Source organism: Balaenoptera physalus (assembly GCF_965194825.1).
Source record: "Balaenoptera physalus genome assembly, chromosome: 16".
In the NCBI taxonomy this organism is placed as follows: domain Eukaryota; kingdom Metazoa; phylum Chordata; class Mammalia; order Artiodactyla; family Balaenopteridae; genus Balaenoptera; species Balaenoptera physalus.
This window is the reverse complement of record NC_138898.1, coordinates 89,303,630-89,322,970: the sequence shown is the minus strand read 5'-3', so window position 1 is coordinate 89,322,970 and position 19,341 is coordinate 89,303,630. Positions and strand designations below refer to the sequence as shown.

Here is a 19,341-nt window from a genome sequence, read left to right as displayed (position 1 = left end):
ACCACATGGCCCGCCCTCCCTCCCCAGAGGGAGCAGAAGCGATTACTGTCGTTATCTCGGGCACCGGCCCAGAGCCCGCTCTTCGGGGCACGGGCCCCACAAGCCAGCCCTCTGGGAACACGCGCGAGGGCTCTGCAGCCCCGCCCACGCCAGCCGCCGGCTCCCGGGGCTCACTCACTCACGACATTCTGATCCTCTGGAGATCACTGAGAAGCTGGCAGCTGGGAAAGGCAATATTTATGGAAAACAAACGCCAAAATGCCTGAGCGCATTACCTCGGGCGCAAAACCATGGCCCAAACCGTTCAGGGGAACCGGGTGGATTCTTCCTTCAGTGCCCTCGGGAAGTGCCTGGTACAGCCGCTTCTGCCACCTGCCCTGCTGGGGCATGTCCCAGTTCACCCGAGGGGGCCTGCGGTGGGCTCCCAGCCCCAAGAGCCTAGAGGACGCTCGCAGTGGGCTTTTAACGTGAAATGAGCGAGCCCCAGCTCACTGGCACGGGGTGGGTCTTCTGCCGTGGGAACGATCCGGGAACGAAGAAGATCACTGTGACTGTTCAGTAACCTGAAGCCTGGGGAGGCCGGCATTTGTTCCCGTGCGCTCGCGTGCCCGCACATGCACGTGTGCTCGCGCACGCACACGTGTGCACGCACACACACGCGTGCCCGCACAGGCGGTCCCTTCCTTTTGCACGCTTTGCCAGGGGAACGGGGACAACATCACGTGTCCTCGGGGCAAGAAGGGAATCAGGGTGCCTGGAGCCCGCTCCGCGCTGGGTCCCCATCCTCCGCAACAGTAAACCCCCCAGCCCGTGGGCCCCAAGCTCCCCGCAGCCGGTGCCACCTCACGGCGACACTCAGGCCGCCCGGGGCGCCAGCAGCATTTGGGGCTCATCGCAGACAGGCCGCCCAGGAGGTGAGGAGGCCCCTTCCCTGGACACAAGACCACAGGTGTCAGGAACGTGGGCAGAAGCCGCCGGGGGAAAAGCGGCCAGAGGGGCTGGAGATTCCGTCTCATCATCAACGTAAGGCAGCTGGCACCCACCCGACACCAGCACCCTTCACTCCTCCTCCTTCAAATCTCTCTGTGGTTCCCACCGTCGTGAGGAGGCAGGGGGTCTGGGACCTTGGGGGTGCGCTAGGAGATGAGGGGGCATCTGCAGAGCGGGAGGGGCCGCGTCGGATTCCTTACACAGGGGAACAAGGCAGAGCGTGAGTGTGTGTTCACGTGCGTGAGTGGGACAGCATGTGTGTGTGCATCCTTGTATCATCAGGATCCCCAGACAGACCCTGATGCAAAGGTCCCGGGCTCTGGAGAAGCTCCGCCCGCAACCTGTGGAGCAGGGCTGGACGGGACGGGCCCCACTGCGGGGTCCTCAGCACCGGGCTCTGCGCCTCGGTAGCTGGCGAAGGGGACAGCACGGCCAGGAGGCACAGAGCGCCCAGGCCACGCCCAAGTCAGAGGCCGGCCAGGAAGGCCGACTCCCTGGGGCCCGGGAAGCCTGCTCCAGGCAGGTAACACAACCTACTTCCAGCCCAGAGAAGTGTGTCAGTGAGACCTGTCCGGTTCAATAGACTCTTTCTTTGAAAGGTTTCGCAAAGCCACCACCAAGCTGAATACGCTGCAGGCCTTCTCCCGCCTGGACGAACGTAAAAGGAACAGGTCTAAAAGGGGTCTACGAACAGGAGCACAGAGCCCTGGTCCCCGCGGATGGCGGCCAGCCTCGTGGTCACCCTGCTCCCCCCCACCCCCCGGCCGGAGCGATCACCCACGTGACACAGAGCAGGCCTTCCAGGGCCCCCCGGGACCCGAGGCACAGCGACCTGCAGGACAGGCAGGGCTGGCCGGGCCCACGCGCTCTTTGCTCCCCGTTCAGCAGAGAAAACACAGGGCAGGACAGTGACGGAGAGCTGAACACTCGCCCTCTCCACCCACGTGACGCAGCCCCTTACAGGGCTCCGAGAGCGAGGAGGGGAAGGGACCACGGCGAGGCGGGGTCAGGACAAAATCCAAACCCCCGCAGCCGGGCCTGTGGGCGGGGCGTTCAGGCGCATGTCCAAGGAGAGTTAAAAACAATAACACAGGGCTTCCCTGGTGGTGCAGTGGTTGAGAATCCGCCTGCCAATGCAGGGGACACAGGTTCAATCCCTGGTCCGGGAAGATCCCACATGCCGCGGAGCAACTGGGCCCGTGAGCCACAACTACTGAGCCTGTGCGTCTGGAGCCTGTGCTCCGCAACAAGAGAGGCCGCGACAGTGAGAGGCCCGCGCACCGCTATGAAGAGTGGCCCCCGCTGGCTGCAACTAGAGAAAGCCCTCGCACAGAAACAAAGACCCAACACAGCCAAAAATAAAAATAAATTAATTAATTAAAAAAAAAAACCACAATAACACAACATTGTAAGTCAACTATCTTCAAAAAGATTAATTTTTTTTAAATAGTTAAAAAAAAAACCCAAACAAACAAAAAACAACCCAGTAACATCAGCTACTCATTGGTCAGTTTTTCCTTATCCCCCATGCCTGCAACTCTGCACGTCAGTGATAAAACACTCCACCACCACCCCCATCAGAGGGACCCCCAACCCCGTCCTTGGTCCACCCCTGCCTGTGAGCGCACAGAACAACCGCGTGCAGGAGGCGGTCAGGACGCACGGCCAAGCAGAGAGCTCTGCACACACCACTGCACCAGCCCTGGGATCACTGGATCCTCCAGATCATGAGACTGAGGCCAGAAGGGCCGCCGAGAGCCCACCACCAACCGCAGTGGCCCCGTCAGGCCCCAGCGTGCCACACCTCGTCTTCACACCCTAAAGGCACAACGTGGGTTTCACACCAGAGGAGAACCAGAGAACATGAGCATTCACGACACCTGGGGACACACACAAAACGTCAGCGAGGGCTCAAGTCCCTCGACCCCGCAGCACCACGAGACCGAGTGACAAGTCTCCTGAGGCCACTGAACGTCCTCTGCTCTGAGCCACACGTAAGACCAGTGCACTTGCTCATGTAAAGCCACCATTTTCTCTAGGAAACTAAGAAAAAGTCAAGTATGACCTGAGATACACTTAAGAGTCTTTGGGCATTTGGAAAAAAACCCATTTTTTATGGCGCTTCCCTATTAAGATAATGAGTGTCTTTCCACCAAGTGAATAAAAGCCAGATGCAGAGCAGCGGCCCGCAGGGCCTGGAGCGCCCCGGCCCAGGGCAGGGACTCGGCGCTGCCCCCAGCACGACCTCCGCTGCCCCGGTGCGCCCCCCAACGCACCGCACCTCCGGAGACCCGCTTCCCCCACTGGCTTCGCATCCGCTTGCCCCTGAGACTGCCCCGGCGCCTCGGGCACTGAGGGGCTTTCTGTACCGCGTGTGCCGCCTGCAGGGGACAAGGTCCTCTCTGCAGCCAATGACACGCTTGCCAGACCCCTGGACGGTCATCTTCAACCGAAAGGAGAAATCGCCCCACGGCACTGCAAGACGCCATGAGGAGCGCGGAACGACCACCAGCAGGCGCCCTGCAGTGTACACAAACCGCACGGCCAAGACAGCCCCGCAGAGGGGGGGGCAGAAGAGTCAGTCCCCAAACGCCGCCGCCGCCGCGGCAGAGGCCGACTTCCTCCTCCGACAAACACGCCTTCCCGGCGCTTCCCGGAACGGCGCCCGCGCCTTCTCGTCGCCCCTCCTCACCTGCCGTCACGGTGTCCACGTCCCTGGCCGCCAGCTCCTCCATCTCCGACCTCTTTCTCAGCTCAAACCTCCGGGACAAGCCTTCTCGGGGTTTCCACAACTCCTGGATCAGGAGGGGCTTCTCGTTGTCGCCGAACACCCGGAAGCCCTCGGCCTGCCACTGCCGCCCAGAGTCGCCGGCCTGGCCCACCACGTCGCACAGCACGTACTGGCCGGCGCGCTCGGGGCTCAGGGCGTAGCGCTCCAGGGCCTCCTTCACCAGCTCCCGGGCGCTGGACGTGCCGGTGGCCAGGACGCTCTTGTAGTGGGTGCCCGTGCACACGCTGTCCCCGAACACCTTCAGGACCCCAGGGGCCGAGAGCTGGGTGGAGAGCTCGGCCGGGTCGTCGCCGGTGCCCAGGCTGGAGCAGGTGGCGTCCAGGTCACGGTACTTGTAGCTCAGCGTCCGGGACAGCACGCTGGACAGCAGCTGGCCCTGCCGCTTCAGCTTGCTCTTGGCGGGTGGGGACATGATGAAGTGGGTCCCATAGAACATGGTGGGCCCGTCTTCACAGACGAGCACCGAGGGCTCTGGCCAACGGCAGGGAAGAGGCCGCGTCCTGGGAGAAAACGAAAGGCGGGTTACCATCGACCAGCAGGGCAGCGGGAGCCCACGAGGCTCAGGGGAACATCAACAGCCTGGACCGGCCGTCTAGGGCCCGGCGCCCCAGCAGAAGCCGCGGACGCAGCACCTCGGCCGGGTCCAACAGTGAGGATACAGCCGAAGCCGGCGGGACCGCGGGGGACAGAGCAGGTTTGAAGGGGCTGAAACGCCCTTCAAGGAAAGCCATTACTAGGAAGCACGGTGAGGTCACCCAAAGGCAAGACACGAGAAGCCTGGGCACCACGCACTCCGCGCAGCGAGCTGCCAAGAAACAGGGCTGGCCAGGGTGGGGCTGGGCGGTGCTCGCAGGGCACAGTCCCAGCGGGGTTGCCCGGCCTCATCTGAGTCAGCCCCCACCTATCCCATCGCACCCAGAGAAAAGTTATAAACAACTCAGAGCGCACAAAGCCCCGTCTTCCTAAACTCCACCTCCCCCGCACCACAGCCTATGCTACAGAAAATTCATCACAAACAGCAGTGGAACTAGGCAATCAGGCCAAGTCGCAGCCACACGAGCAGGGCAGTAAGCGACCAGGCATTCAAAACACAAACCCCCCAGGACGCTGCTCCCGGATGATTGGTCCTGGCTTGGAGGAGCCACTTCCCTGGGACGGCAGCACTAGAAGGGACACATGACCACAATGCACACAAAAGGGCCCTTCCAGAAGCAGTGGAGGCATGGCTGGAATGCATGTGTCCACCCACGGCGTCCAGCCTGGCTTTCGGGCACTGGCCAGGCCAGAGAGGCAGTCTTGCCGGGGAAATTAGAAAACAGCTCTGGGACAACAAGGTGTGTCATAAAGTCATGACTCTCGTGCACTTAGTGCCCCAAAGGCGCAGGGTTCCGGAGAGATAGTTCATCAGATCCCCCCCACCCAAAGCTCTGGGGGAGCAGGCGGGCAGAGTAAAAGGAAGATGTCCTGCTTCACGAAAACTAAGGCTTCACAACGAGTTGGTGGAGGCTGAACACCGCCCATCTCCCGACTCTGTGCCCCACTTCCACGCAGACAGACCAAAGAAGAAAGGTCCATTCTCTAGAAGGCTCTGGAAAGAGTGGCCCAGGACCTGGTGAAAGCAGCTCTGGGCACCTGCCATGGACGAACGTCAGCACTGAACTCCGCTATGGTCCTCTCTTCAGCTCTGACTCACTCGTGGTCACAGGCACTGGGAGAGGCTTTCGGGAAGGGGAGGGGACTGCCCAGGATGGGAAAAATGTCTAGGGAGCCCCCCAAAGAAAAGGACCGACCCGACCCCGAGGGACCCAACAGGGCAAGTGGCCCAGCCTCGACACGGACACTGAACTGGGTGCTTCCCGGCTGGCCCCTGGGCCTCGGTCACACCTGCGACGTCATCACTCCCACCAGGGCTGTCGGGAACGAGCGGTGGACCCGCCCTTCAGCTCCTCTGGAACCAGCCACCAGACATCCTCGGCGAACCCTGCACTCTTCAAAATGCTCTGACAACTTCACGCACCAAAGACTCGGTTCCAAACACTAAGGTCTGCCCCACGGTGGGGGGAGGGTGGGCGGCACTCCTCCTGTGCCTGCAGCCGGCAGCTCACCGTTTACCACGCAGAGCCTTTTACTGTGGACCAGCCTTCGGAAGCCTGAGCCTGCTGAGAGCAGCCAAGTGTCCTAAGCAGAGGAGCATACGAGGGCCTCCGGGCGTGGGGAGTCAAGCTACAAAGGAGTATCTAGCCGGAGGCCGTTTCCCCTCCCCCGAGGAAGGTGCACACGCCTCCCCATCAGACGCTGCGGAGCCCAGAGCTGCTTGTGGCTCCCCCCCTTGGACCCGTCCAAGGCCCCGGCCGAACTCACAACAGAAGCGTTTCCAGTAGTCCTCACATGACAAGCACACGGCTTGGGTTCGCACACCGCATCGGCAGCTTCAAACCACGGCGCCGTCTGAAAGTCACACAACCCGCCTCAGAAATTTCCAGCACGTGCCTCTGGCCACCACCCATTCTCGGCGGACCTGACCCCTCCACGGACACCTGGCTCACCTCAGGCACAGCCCCAGCGGTCCCGAGCCAAACCCACAGGGGCCCCCAGGGCAGCCCCTGCCACCAGGCAGCGTCTGGCTGGGAAACCTCTGCCTTTGGAGATAATGCCGAGTGTAAATTTAAATACAATGCGGAAAACGGCGGAAACAGTAGAAAACCAGGTCTCAGCAGAAGCCCAACACCCAGAAAAGTCACGAAGTAAACACGGGGATTTAAAAGGCCCTCAGTTACAACGGAGAAGTAAAATGCTGTTTTGCACCCAGGGGTGAACCTTACAGGTTCTGTAAGGTCTGAAGCTTATTCAATTCTGCTTTAATTAACAAAGAAATAGAAAATTACAAATACACAGCTGCTAGATCCCCTCCCAGGGCCTTGGAAGAGAGCCCACTCCCTCCTTTTCTAGGGCAAAGTTAGCGGCATCACGAAAAGGGGGTAGAAAATGTAGGACAGACTGTGACTCACTCCCTTCCAGTAACTGCTTCATAAGCCCAAAGAAGTCCCAGTAAACACAGACCCTGATCTACTTGATCAGTTTTATCAGGAGGCTCTCTTCTCACGGTCACTCCCTCTGTGGCCATCTTCAGAGAGTAACCACAGAGCGTGGCCACTTGCTCACGTGTGCCCTTCCTCCACAATCACAAAATGCAGAGTACGGCCTCTCCATCAAAATGGGCCAGATGTGTTTGTGCAAAGGGCAAGAGGAGTGCAGGAGTTTCCTACAGAGCGGAGCACACCCGGGGTCACCAGATCTGTTTTTTCGGAAGCATGACCTGCCTTTTCCTTTTCTGCTCAGTTCTCTCCTCTTTCACACAAATACTCGGAGAAACAGGGGCCCAAGGCTGTAGGTCGCTTGCTGTTGCTTCTCCTGGAGAATGTTTTTCTCGTGTTCTCAAGGAAGAGTCCGATTTCTGATGAAAACAAGCTCAAGTCACAGCAGCGAGTGAGGTCAGTGTGGGGCTGACCAAATGGGTGGAGGGACATGGCCATTCCAACACAGCAATCTGGGATCCATTAGAATTTCCACCAGGGCAGGAAGGGAAGAGGGTAGATTCACAGGCTCTGCTTTATCCCCACAGGCCATAAATCCTATCTTGACAACTCCAGTCAGAGCAACGCTTTTAAATACAAAAATAATTTAATCAGACTTAAATCTGACATGCTAGCCTCTTGAGAGAGGACAGACTTTTTCTGCCAGCGGGATTAAGGGCTGGCTCCTCTCTGGAATGAAGGAGAGGTGGCCCGTGCTAACGGGAAACACCTGTAACTAACCAGAGACACCTGTAATCACTGGGGGGCGGGGACTCGGAAAATTCTTTTCAGCAATTCAGATTAATCAAACACTTGACCAGGTGCTGGGAGCCCGAGTGTCTGGGTCTGCAGCCCCTCCCGAGCCCCAGCGACTGGGTCCCTAATGGGAAAGAATCCAGTTTCTTCTGCAGGGTTCCCCAGGAGCCCCAGCTCTGCGTGTTTCCTTAGATGCACTATTTGTCGAGCGGCTGGAAGTGGTACAGAAATAGCTGGGAGACAATGCTTTCAGCTGGCACACGAGTGGGGAACGCGCTGCTGTGTGAACAGGAAAACCGGGACAGGCTGTGGGCCGGGGGATGTGCCCCCAACCCTGGAGGGAACGTACGGACTCCGGCGCCTTGTGCCCACCTGCAGACCTCTCTCCAAGGGGGCCAGAGAGACTGAAGCCCGGGGGACCCCGCCGTTGAGGTGCCAGGCTCCAGGGGTCGCAGGGGGGGTGGCCGCAGCTGACCCCCTGGAACCCGCAGGCTGGGCCGCCCTCGCCCATGTAGCCAGCCTGTGGGACCCGCCCCCCGAGGCCGCACCCGGGTCCCCCTACCAGGAGAGCCGCCTGTTTCCATGGCAGCCGGACAAGCGGAGCCTGGGTGGCCAGAGAAATACCCCGTGCGGGCCCAGCTGCCCCAGCGCGCGCCCGCGGCCTCCCCGCCCGGCCAGCCTCTGCGCCCCGGAGCCCCGTACGCCACGGAGCGACCCCCGCCTCCGCCGCCGCTCCTCTCGCACCCCGCACTCACCTCCAACACAGCCCACCGCCGCCGCCGCCGCGTTCCCGAGCGGCTCCCACACCCGCCGTCAGCTGGAGCCCGTGCTCCGGACCGGCGCATGGCGCGGCGCCTCCTGCCGGCAGCCCAAAAGACCAGGCGTGCCCTCGGGAGGGCGGGGCCTATGTGCCTCGTGCTGGGCGGAGCCGGCGGCTGGAAGAGGAGAGCGCGGGCTCCTCCTGCGGCCACCCAATAGATGGAGCGGGGCCTTGGGGAGGGGCGGGGCCTCCGAGAGACGAGCTACAGGCCCAATGGACGTGGAGGAGACCTCGAGGGGGCGGGGCCTCCGGGTGGGCGGGGCGATACGAAAAGGGCTGGGCCCTGGCTCCTCCTGCGGCCACCCAACGGACGTACACAAGGCCTGGAAGGGGCGGGGCCTAGAGGGGGCGGAGCTGATGAGGGGTAGGGCTGAGCGCCTGCACAACCGGCCAACCAATTAATGGGTGTGAGCGTGGCCTTGAAGGCAGGGAAGGGCGGGGTTGGCAGCGGAGAGGAGGGGCTGTGCGGCACACCCCTCAGCTTCAGCTCAAGGGGCGGGGCCTATGCAGTGGGCGGGGCCAATGCTAAGCTCCGGGGCCACGTGCCAGCCTCAGGCTGGGGGCGGGGACTGGCAAATTGTTTTGTCGCCACCTTCTAGTCCCTAGGCGGACAAGGCCAAGGAAAAGAGGAAGCAGGGTAAGGCAATTGCTGATGAGAAGGGGGCGGTACAGAGCTGTGACATATATGAACATCCAAAACACAGAAAGAGGACAAGGGTGGCAGATTCCATCTCCCTTACAATCTGTCCCCCACCCAGCAGCCAGCGTTTTAAATGACAAATCAGATCATGGCACTCTTCTGCTTAAAATGATGCAAAACGGGGCCAGGTCAGCTCCGGGGCTCTGGCCCAACGGCCCTCCTCGGGTAACTTGTTTTAAAAGAAGTTTGTGTCCTTAGAGCTCACTTTGGCACCGGTCGTCGGGCTGGGGTTTCGCCTTGGAGAAAGGCTTCTCACAGACAGCTCCCTTTGTCTGCTCATGGTCTAGACCTGGGGGATTCACGTGGCCTCGGATAAAAAGATGAATTCTTGAATTCTGACCCTGAGAGTGAATCTTTTTTTTGACAGCGATTGGGGTATAAAGTTATATGATAATGACGCCAAATGTGCGAAGGGGAAAGTGGGGAGGAGGGAACAGACATCTATTGACCACCTACTGTATGCCAGACTCTATGCCAGGGGCTTTACATTGGTCATCTCATCTAAAGCTCACATCAACTCTTGTGAAGCAGATGTTGTTACACCCAGAGAGGTCAAACAGCTAGAGGTAGAGCCAAGAATTGAGCCTTGGACTGTGTGATTTAAAAAAATCCTTTCAGGACTCCCCATAAACATGTACAACCTACCCCACTCTGACCCCAAACAGGCAAATATCAGAGCTGGAAGGAGAGCCTCGGTTTAAACCTGTGTTTTCCTCCTAAGGCATTCCTCACCATGATCCCGTCCCAAAGCCCACCCCTCCCAGCATCCCTCTTCAGCATGGGTTGGCAAACTCCCACCTGTGGGCCAAATCTGAGCTGCTGTTTCTGTAAATAAAGTTTTATTGGAACACAGCCACACCCTTTTGTTTGCGTATTGTCTAAACTGCTTTCATGCAACAGAGACTTTACAGCCCCCAAAGCCTAAAATATTTACTATCTGGCCCTTTACAGAAAAATTCACGGGCCCCTGCTCTTCAGGATCTAGTGATGCCAACTATTTGCTTTTACTATGCTGTTTCACACGTCTCTATCTTTGCTCAGGCCACCCCCTCTGCCTTTTCCAAGGCTGCCATAACAGAATAACACAGACTGGGGGCTTAAACGGTGGAAATTTATTTTCTCACGGTTCTGGAGGCTAGAAGTCCGAGATCAAGATGCCGGCAGGGTTGATTTCTTCTGAGGCCTCTCTCCTTGGCTTGTAGACGGTCAGCTTCTCCCTGCGTCCTCACACAGCCTTTCCTATGTGTGTGTCTGTGTCCTAATCTCCTCTTATAAGGACACCAGTCAGACTGGATTAGGGCCCACCCTAATGACCTCATTTTAACTTAATCACTTCTTTAAAGGCCCCATCTCCAAATACAGTCACATTCGGAGGTGCTGGGGGTTAGAGCTTCAACATACGGACTTTAAGGAAACACAGTTCAGCCCCTAACACCAATCTTCATCACCTGGCTAATTTCTACTCATCCTTTAAGACTCAGATTAGGTGTTACTTATGTAGTTGCTCCCCTCCAAAGTGGCCCACAGTGATTCACACCTTCTAGTTTTCACACCCGGGTGTAGTCCCCTCCCAGGTTGAACAGGGCTAACCTGTGTAAACAGTAAGACATTGTCAAAATGACAGTGTCATTATAAATTATAAAAGACTTGGCTGGGCTTCCCTGATGGCGCAATGGTTAAGAATCCGCCTGCCAAGGCAGGGGACACGGGTTCGATCCTGTGTTCGAAGATCCCACATGCCGCGGAGCCACTAAGACCGTGCACCACAACTACTGAGCCTGCGCTCTAGAGCCCGCGAGCCACAACTACTGAGCCCACGTGCCACAACTACTGAAGCCCGCGCACCTAGAGCCCGTGCTCCACAACAAGAGAAGCCACCGCAATGAGAAGCCCCCGCACTGCAACAAAGAGTAGCCCCCGCTTGCTGTGACTAGAGAAAGCCCGCGCACATCAACGAAGACCCAACGCGGCCAAAAATAAAAATTAATTAATTAATTAATTGATAAATTAAAAAAAAAAAAAAGACTTGGCTTCTGCCCTTGCTCTCTCTTGGACCATTCCCTCTAGAGGGAGCCAGCCGTCATGTTGGGAGGACACTCAAGCAGCCCTAGAGAAGTCCACGTGGTGAGAAAACCAATGCCTCCCGCAAACAGACATCACCAACTTGCCGTTGGCGTGAGCCATCCTGGATGCAGGTCCCCCAGCCCCAGCAAAACCTTCAGAGGGCTGCAACCCTGACCAACATCCTGACTGCATCTAATGAGGGACCCTCAGCCAGGACCACCCAGCAAAGCTGCTTCCACATTCCCAACCCTCAGAAACTATGTGAGATGATAAATGTTTATTACTGATTTGCACCACTAAGTTTTGGGGCAATTTGTTATGCAGCAATAGACAAACGAACACCCCTTATCCAGAAAGGCCTCCCTGACCCCCAGACTTGGCTACATGCCCCTCCTCTGTGCTCCCACAGACTTTTATTTTTTACCTTTTTATTAACCAAGTCCACACTATATCGAACCATGTTCCTTAAATGCAGATCAGATGTTGCTCTTCCTTGGGCTGTAGTCCTCTAATCGCTACCCTTACTCCAGCTGGCCCCTGCGGACCACTCCACCTGCTCTCTCCCTCCACCACGGAGCCCCAGCACGACAAACTTCTGTTTTCGAACACTCTAAGCTCGTTCCCTCCTCTGAAACCTTTCCCCTTGCTGTGTCCTCTTCCCCAAATGTTTGTCCCGTTGTGTTGGCATGGTGCCATTTTCCTCTCATGAAAACTCATCTCCGCTATCATCTCCTGACCATTCTCATGGTGGTCACCCCTGTGGCCATTCTCTGTCTCATAACCTGTCTCGTTTAATTCACAGGCCTTTATCACGATTTGTCTGTGTATTTAACACAGGCTAGGATTTGAGTTCTGTAAAGGCAGGCGCCTCATCTGTCTACTGCTACACTTGGCACCAAATAGGGGCTCCATAAATATTTGTTATAAGAATAAACAAAGGAATGAATAGATTTCCACCCATCTCAACCTCTCACCGCCTCCCTCAACTGGAAGCTTCTCAAGGGCAAGTACTGAATTTTATTCATCTTTGTATTCATGCACCTGCCCCACTGGCAGGTGAGCAAAACAAGTTTTTGAACTGTGGGGTTAAATATCTTCGGAAATCCATGGGACAAAAATGGAGTGTTGAGCCGCCCTCTGTGGCCACCAGAGGGCGGCAGAGTCCTGGGACTCAATCTAGGAAAAAACCAAATGAGCCCAAAGGAAAAGCATCTGGTTAAGGTCAAAGGGCAGGTTCCCACGGGATGGCCGGTCCAGGGGCAGAGAGACTGGACTCTCGGAGGCCAGGAGAGAGGAAGGGAAGGAGGCAGCAGGCACAGGGAGGACGTTAGATCCCAGCCTTTCTTTCAGAGACTGTTACATCCCCATCCCTAGAAGGGGCTGGAAACAAGTGGTTTAACGCTCAGGTTTCATTCTCGGTGATGTCGGCACCACTACCCATAATAGCAGTGCTTCGGGCCTGGTCACTCCCCATAGGCTCATCAGCCAAAAGCTCTGCAAGTGTTATTTTTCGTCCCACATCCTCTGCTGAACAACTTCCAGTTGACAGTGAGTACCTCCCGGCACTGGTAACGTATGGGATGCCAGGACTTCAGAGTTGTATTGTTACCCACCCGGGTCCTTGGGCTCTTTCATCAACAGAAATTGATAAGAGGCCAGACGAGGAGTTCAGGCCAGGCTGCAGCACAAGGGAGTGAAAGCAAGTAACGGTTGGGGGAGGGGCAGAGGGGCGGCCGAAGGGGCGGCTTAGGGGGTCTGCCCACCCCCTTGGTGGTGCCGTGTGTGCAGGGATCATGCACAGGACCCTGCTTTTGCTCCAGGCACCTCAGAAGTGGCAGTTGGTTTGTGGCCTTTTTGTATCTCATTGTTCCTAATTTGCCCCATTTGCGCATGCCTGCAGTTATTTTTAGTCCCTTTTAGTTTCTTTGTATTCTGTTGCTTGAGGAGACCTTTGTCCAGGTGCCAGCCCTGCAGCAGAGGGTCCCAGGCTAGCTCAGTGTGGGGTGCCAGAGCTACAGAGTAACGTGTAGGTTGCCAGGACCACACCATTAAAATAGATCACGTCAAGTTACTTTACCTTTTAATGCCAGGTCTGTTGTAAAGAACCTTGAGTCACATTTAATTAACTGTTAAAAATTTTAGGCTGGGTGGGATTTAAGAAATCATCTACCCCAGTGATTATAAAACTATTCAGTTCTAGTTTCTCATGCTCTTGGGACTGGAGTATGTTGAAAAGTTATATTTCAAGCCATGTAGGAATCAGGATTAATTTCATTAGCCAAAAACATGACCATGTGATAAACACAAAATCACAAATACGAGCAAATATGGCCTCAAGAAAACATATTGTTGAAGAACCAAATGTCAGACCCTTGGTTGGGTCTGACATTTCCATGAAAATTAATTTTTTTATTGTTTACTTGATTTGTTACCTGGAAGCATGTTTTAGAAGGTACCATTTGGCTTATGATGTATGTTTGCAAAAAATAATTAAGATGGAGAAAATACTACATATTAACTTCTATTTTTAACTGAGACTTGAGAACAAGTGGCCATTTTTCAAATTTGGGGTGAAAGAGCTTGGTCCAGCTGGAGATCTTTTTCTAGTACCCAAGGAAAGAAATGTGTGAGAGCCCCTAATTTAATCCACCGTCTGCACTGACGTGGAACAGGAGCCAAGAGAGGCTAAGGGACTTGTCCAAGATCACAAAATTTCATTAACAACAGATTATTCCTCCCTTGTAATATCACATTCAAAAACGTGGGCAAGCAGGATAGTAGGAAATATTCACAGTGATTATTTCTGGGCGATGGAGCTTGTGGCAGATTGCAATTTCCAAAGATAGCCACGTCAACACACCCACAGCAGTACATACCCCATCCCACACAGTCTTCTTACTCAGGACTCTCCTGAACCAGGTGGTGGGCAGGAGGTCTGCCTTCCCTCCCCTCGGTCTTGGCAGGATCTTTTTGGCTGTGTCCAACAACAGGACATGGCAGCGTGGACGATGCGAACTTCCAAAGCTAGGTCATAAAAGACATTATGTCTCCCGCCTGCCTCGTTCTTGGGACCCAGCCACAACGTTGTAAGGAAGCCCAGGCCACGTGAGGAAGACGCTTGTGGGTGTGTATTAAGTATGTCTTTTCTTCTGATGTTTTGACATCTGGGGCCTTTTGGACCATGGGGAGACTGCCCCTTGCAGAGCGGAGATGGTAAACCATCCCTAGAGCTAGTAAGCAATTCACCTGTGAGCACACCTTTCATATGCAAATCAACCCACCTGGAGACCACACCTCCCCACCTTCTCTATTGGACTTTTAGTCCCTAGGCTAGTATGCCCTGTTCTCATCACCCCAGTAAAAGTACCACACGACTAGGGACAGCCCCTATGCCCCAGAGCCCACTGAAATGATTCAAACTAGCCAATACCAAGACTACTTATACTGCCTCTCCCATTCCTTCCCAGGAAAACCACAATAACGGCTCTGGCCCACATTTTCCCCCCTCCCTCTGCCTCCTGACCCACCCTGGTGCTTCCCTGTGTGGCCCTGCCTGGTATCACAGGCCCCCTTCTCTTGGGAATCTGTGAGTAACAAACTATCTTTTCAGTGGCAGTCATCTCCTGATCTTTTGGCCTCACCATACCTGAATAATAGTAAAATCTACGTTTTAAAGCAGGGTGTTTGGCCAACCTCCCCAGTGAGGGCTATAGTTGGCTCCCGGCATCAACCACCACGTGAGCGGATACACCTTCAGATGACTCTCCGCTCCAGCTGAAGCCCAGATTCTGAATTCCTGACTGACAGAAGCCATGAGAGACATTGATGATTATTTGTTCTTTTAAGACTGTATTTTAGGATAATTTGTTATACAGCAATAGACAGCTAATACAGGGTTTTTACTTTATACTTTTCTAAATATTCCAAGTTTTCTACATGAACAGTGGCTGCTTTTATAAAAAGATTCGACCAATGTTATTTTTAAGAAGACAACTGGGCAAGCGTGAGGCATCTTGAATTTTTATTTATTTAAGTTCTTTCTACTCCACTGGAGACAATCACATTCACCAGCAGGATTATTCTTCTTAATACAAATGTTTATCAAATATCTTGTTAATACAAAAACGGCAATCTCACAACCACAGAAAGGGTCCAATACCAGCAGGACAGTTTTTAAAAGTCATGCCACAAATGCCAATCTCAACACTGTAGACACGATAGGTATATAAAAGTCAGTAGGAAAGACAATCAGAGCTCCTGTTTCCCCCTCAAGAAAGGCCTTCACAAGCAGCAGGATCTACACCTGCACAGAAGTAGGCAGATTCCTCTTGAAACCTGGTGGCAACGAGGCCCCAGAAGGACATTAAGAGGATGCCTTCACCTGCTGCCCCAGAGCTCAGCCCTCGGGAGCAAAACAGCCCAGCACCATGGGAGGAGGAAGATGCAATACCCAAGGACCACGACCTGGATCCCAGGCCCTGCCCCGCTGGACCGCCCTGGGCAAATCACTTAACCTCTCTGAGCAGTCTCAGTCTCCCCGTGTAATATGCAAACAGTAATTTCATCTTGCCAGGTTTTACGGGGAGAAATATACGAGAACACGGATGAGAATGAGCACATGTTGGTAACTGTGTGTATCTGACCTGTTAATTATGAAGAGGGGACGGAACACAGAAAAGCGTACGTGGGGTGAACGCTGCAGCCCGCTGGTAAACCAGCTTCCAAAAACGTCAAGCTCTGATGTGCAGCCTTTGCCGATTTCCACGGTGTAAATACTCCCACCCTGGCCAGTCTCACACTAGCCATGGTTTAAGGACTTTCCAAGTTCCTGAATACCTAACATTCGGTCTCCAGGGCACCGCATGCATGTAAAGCACACCGGTGCCCTCAGTGACGTCTCACCTCCCACCAGCGGTTGACAGTGTCAAACAGGGTGGCGTCTGCATCCCGCAGCATCCCCTCCACAATCCGCACGCATCTCCCTCTGGTGCCACCAACCAGACCACCTGTAGGACAGACACACGCCCCCTCCCTCCTCCACACCTCACACCTCACGCCAGGGTTGACTTTTCCTAACCTCCCAGATAATCCAGCTCTCTGGCAGCACCCAGGCAGGAGGTTCCTGGATGCCCAGATTCCCTGGGGGACAGGGACAGTGGCCAATTGTAGGAAATGATCAGCCCAATGACAGCAGGAAGGTGGCGGCCAGAGCGGCCCGAGAGCAGGAAGCAAATTTCACCTATCGTCTTCGTGTGGCCTAAAGAAAACACGCTCAATATGAGGGAAAACTTCATGTCGAAAGATCCTCATCACAGAGCTATGTTTATCACCTGAATTAAAAGCATGATTAAAGAAATTGTGGTACACCCGCTCAATGTAGACTTTTAAAATAATATTTATAAAGGGTTTGAAATAATAAGAAAAAATACTCAGAAAGTTAAAAAAAAAGGTAGGGTGTAAAGGTGTCTATAGCAAGAGAAGGAAACACCAAAGTTTAAAAGTACACATTGAGTGGAGAGAACAGAAAGAAAAAGGTGAGGAGTGGTTGGTTACCTGAGGCGGACAGTGCCAAATATTTTCTACCTGTCTAGCATTTTCTGAAATTTTTATAGTAAGCATATATTTTTTCCAAAGCTTTTATTGATACTTTAGTTTTAATGTATTTATTTATTTTTGGCTGCGTTGGGTCTTTGTTGCTGCGTGCGGGCTTTCTCTAGTTGCGGCGAGCAGGGGCTACTCTTCGTTGCAGGCTTCTCATTTCAGTGGCTTCTCTTTGTTGTGGAGCACAGGCTCTAGGCGCATGGGCTTCAGTAGTTGTGGCACGTTGGCTCAGTAGTTGTGGCTCATGGGCTCTAGAGTGCAGGCTCAGTAGTTGTGGCACACGGGCTTAGTTGCTCCGCAGCATGTGGGATCTTCCCGGACCAGGGATCAAACCCGTGTCCCCTGCATTGGCAGGCGGATTCTTAACCACTGCACCACCAGGGAAGTCCAGTAAGCATCTATTTTTATAATGAAAACATCTTTAAGGAAACAACCCCCTTCCAAGTCACTTGGATACGCACTCCCGCAAATGAGTCTCAGGGTCCCTCCTCAAGGCCACCCTGACATGTGAAGACCTTGTCTGTTTCACCGGGGTCCTGTCTCCTTCACCCTGGGGGCTGCAGACCCACTCAGGGCAGAGGCAAAGCTTGCTACAAACTTGAGTTGGAAAAACTAGCCCGAGAGCCTCCCGGGAGCGCTCCGAGGTATCTTCCGATGTGCAGAGACACCAAGAGTAAAGGCCAGGGCAGTCAGTGTCCCCGCAGACCCTGGTAGTGAACTTGCCTCTTCCGGCCCCAGATGTAAAGGGACCAAGACTCACAGGAGGTTCCCTCGCCAAGCCTTCCCAGCCTCAGAGAGGAGGAGGAGGCGGACACCAAGCCAGACCAAGCTCAAAGTCGCCCGTTCCTTCCAAACGTGTGTCTGAGCACCTACTAAGCGCTGGGCGCTCTGCTGGGCACTGGGCATTGCCAACAATCGATGGCCACGGGGCCTGCCCTCAACATCGAGAGGGTATCCCAGACCACTGCTCTCACCCCTCCTGCCTCTCTGTCCTGCCCACGTCTCCAGGTTCAGCTAAAATGGGCTAAAATTAGATAGCATTGGTCTATGATAACTACCGCTGACAGAGCGTCTCCAGATGTAAACAAAGCGGACAACTCTGGATCCAGCCCTGGTTCTTAACAACGTTTAGTCTGGGCCCACGGGCCCCCCAAGACCCTTCCAGGGGGTTCCCAAAGTCAACCTGTTTTCATCATGATCCTACGACATTATTTGCCACTTTCCCGCTCATGCTTTCATGCAAAGCTCTCCAGAGGCTACAGGACGGGTGATGTCAGAAGCCAAATGCAAAAGCAGACAGGAGACTCCAGTGCCCTCCGTTAAGCCAGACATTCAAGAGATTTGCAAAAACATAAAATGATGCCACTCTTCCCCCTAAATCTTCTTGTGTTTGGAAACAATACCGTTATCTTTAATAGAAAAATGTTACTTATGTTAATGTGTAATGAGTTTATGAATTAATAGGCATTTCAGAACACTGTCAGGTTTAATTTCTCATCCCGTATGATGAATGTTCACAGATAGAGCCCATAAACAAAAGTTCTCTGGTGTCCTCAGTGGTTTTTAAGAGTTCAAAGGGGTTCCAAGACCAAACAGTTTGAGAACCACTGATCTACCAGCACCATCCAATAGAACTTTCTGCCATGATGGAAATGATCTATGGCTAGGCTGTCCAAAAAGGTAGCCACTGGCCCCGTGGGGCTATTGAGTACTTATGATGCGGGTAGTGTGACTGAGGCACTGAATTCTTTGTTTTATTTCATTTTAGTTGACTTAAATTTAAAGAGCCACCTGCATTTAACAGCTACCATACCGGACAGCGTTGCTGTTGACGATGTCTCATATTTCTCTGTCCATTCGGGATTCTTTATTTTTACTTTCCCTTCACGAGTTACTTAACCTCTCTGAGCCACAGTCTCCAAATCAGTAAAATGGGCTCATACCTACCTCTCAGAGTGACGGTAAAGACCACAGAAATCACACAGGACTTGGGACTGAGCTTAGGAAAAATCAGTGACAGGGCCCTATTTAAGGAATGGCCTTGTGTATAAACGCAGGCTGCTGGAGGGGGGTTAATGTGAAACCACATGAAAATGAGACAGCGAAAAGCAAGAGCAGTGGTTAGGTCCCCAGCCCCTGGACATGAGTTCTGTCCCCTGGAGAACCTCACCACTAACAAGCAGGGCCCGGCCTCAGAGAAGATGAGCTCCAGAGCAGGGCTTCTGGAACCAGTGTCCAAACCACCCGGGAGTTTGCTGGAAGTTCAGACTCCAGAGTTCCAACTACCCTTCCACCATGACCCACTGGCTCAGCATTCTGGGGAGGGGGTGGGGATCTGGGACCTGCAGTTTAGCATCGCCCTGGGTGGTTTTCTGGCCAGACTCTAGGGCTGAGAACAGCTGCTCTGACTTCTTCCAGCAAAGACGTGGCCTTGGCCCTGCAGTTAACAGGACAGAGGGGTTCCGTACACCGATCGCAAGCTCCATTTTACAGATGAGGAAACTGAGGCACAGAGAGAATGAGGAGTGGCCTGGGGCCTTGCATG

General features: G+C 54.4%; 2 protein-coding genes across 2 annotated transcripts in view; both read right to left on the bottom strand.

The window, feature by feature from the left end:
• The window catches only part of RADIL (Rap associating with DIL domain), a gene marked incomplete at its 5' end in the record, with an annotated part of 57,855 nt that extends 53,638 nt beyond the window's left edge, over positions 1-4,217 (bottom strand). Inside the window, one exon of the mRNA XM_082431536.1 lies at positions 3,683-4,217. Within this exon, the coding sequence (XP_082287662.1) occupies positions 3,683-4,217 (535 nt within the window). The remainder of the gene's footprint in view (positions 1-3,682) is intronic.
• The window catches only part of MMD2 (monocyte to macrophage differentiation associated 2), a 68,195-nt gene continuing 53,046 nt past the window's right edge, over positions 4,193-19,341 (bottom strand). The window contains exon 8 of the mRNA XM_082431618.1: positions 4,193-4,281. Coding sequence (XP_082287744.1) covers positions 4,231-4,281 — 51 coding nt within the window. The 3' untranslated portion in view covers positions 4,193-4,230. The remainder of the gene's footprint in view (positions 4,282-19,341) is intronic.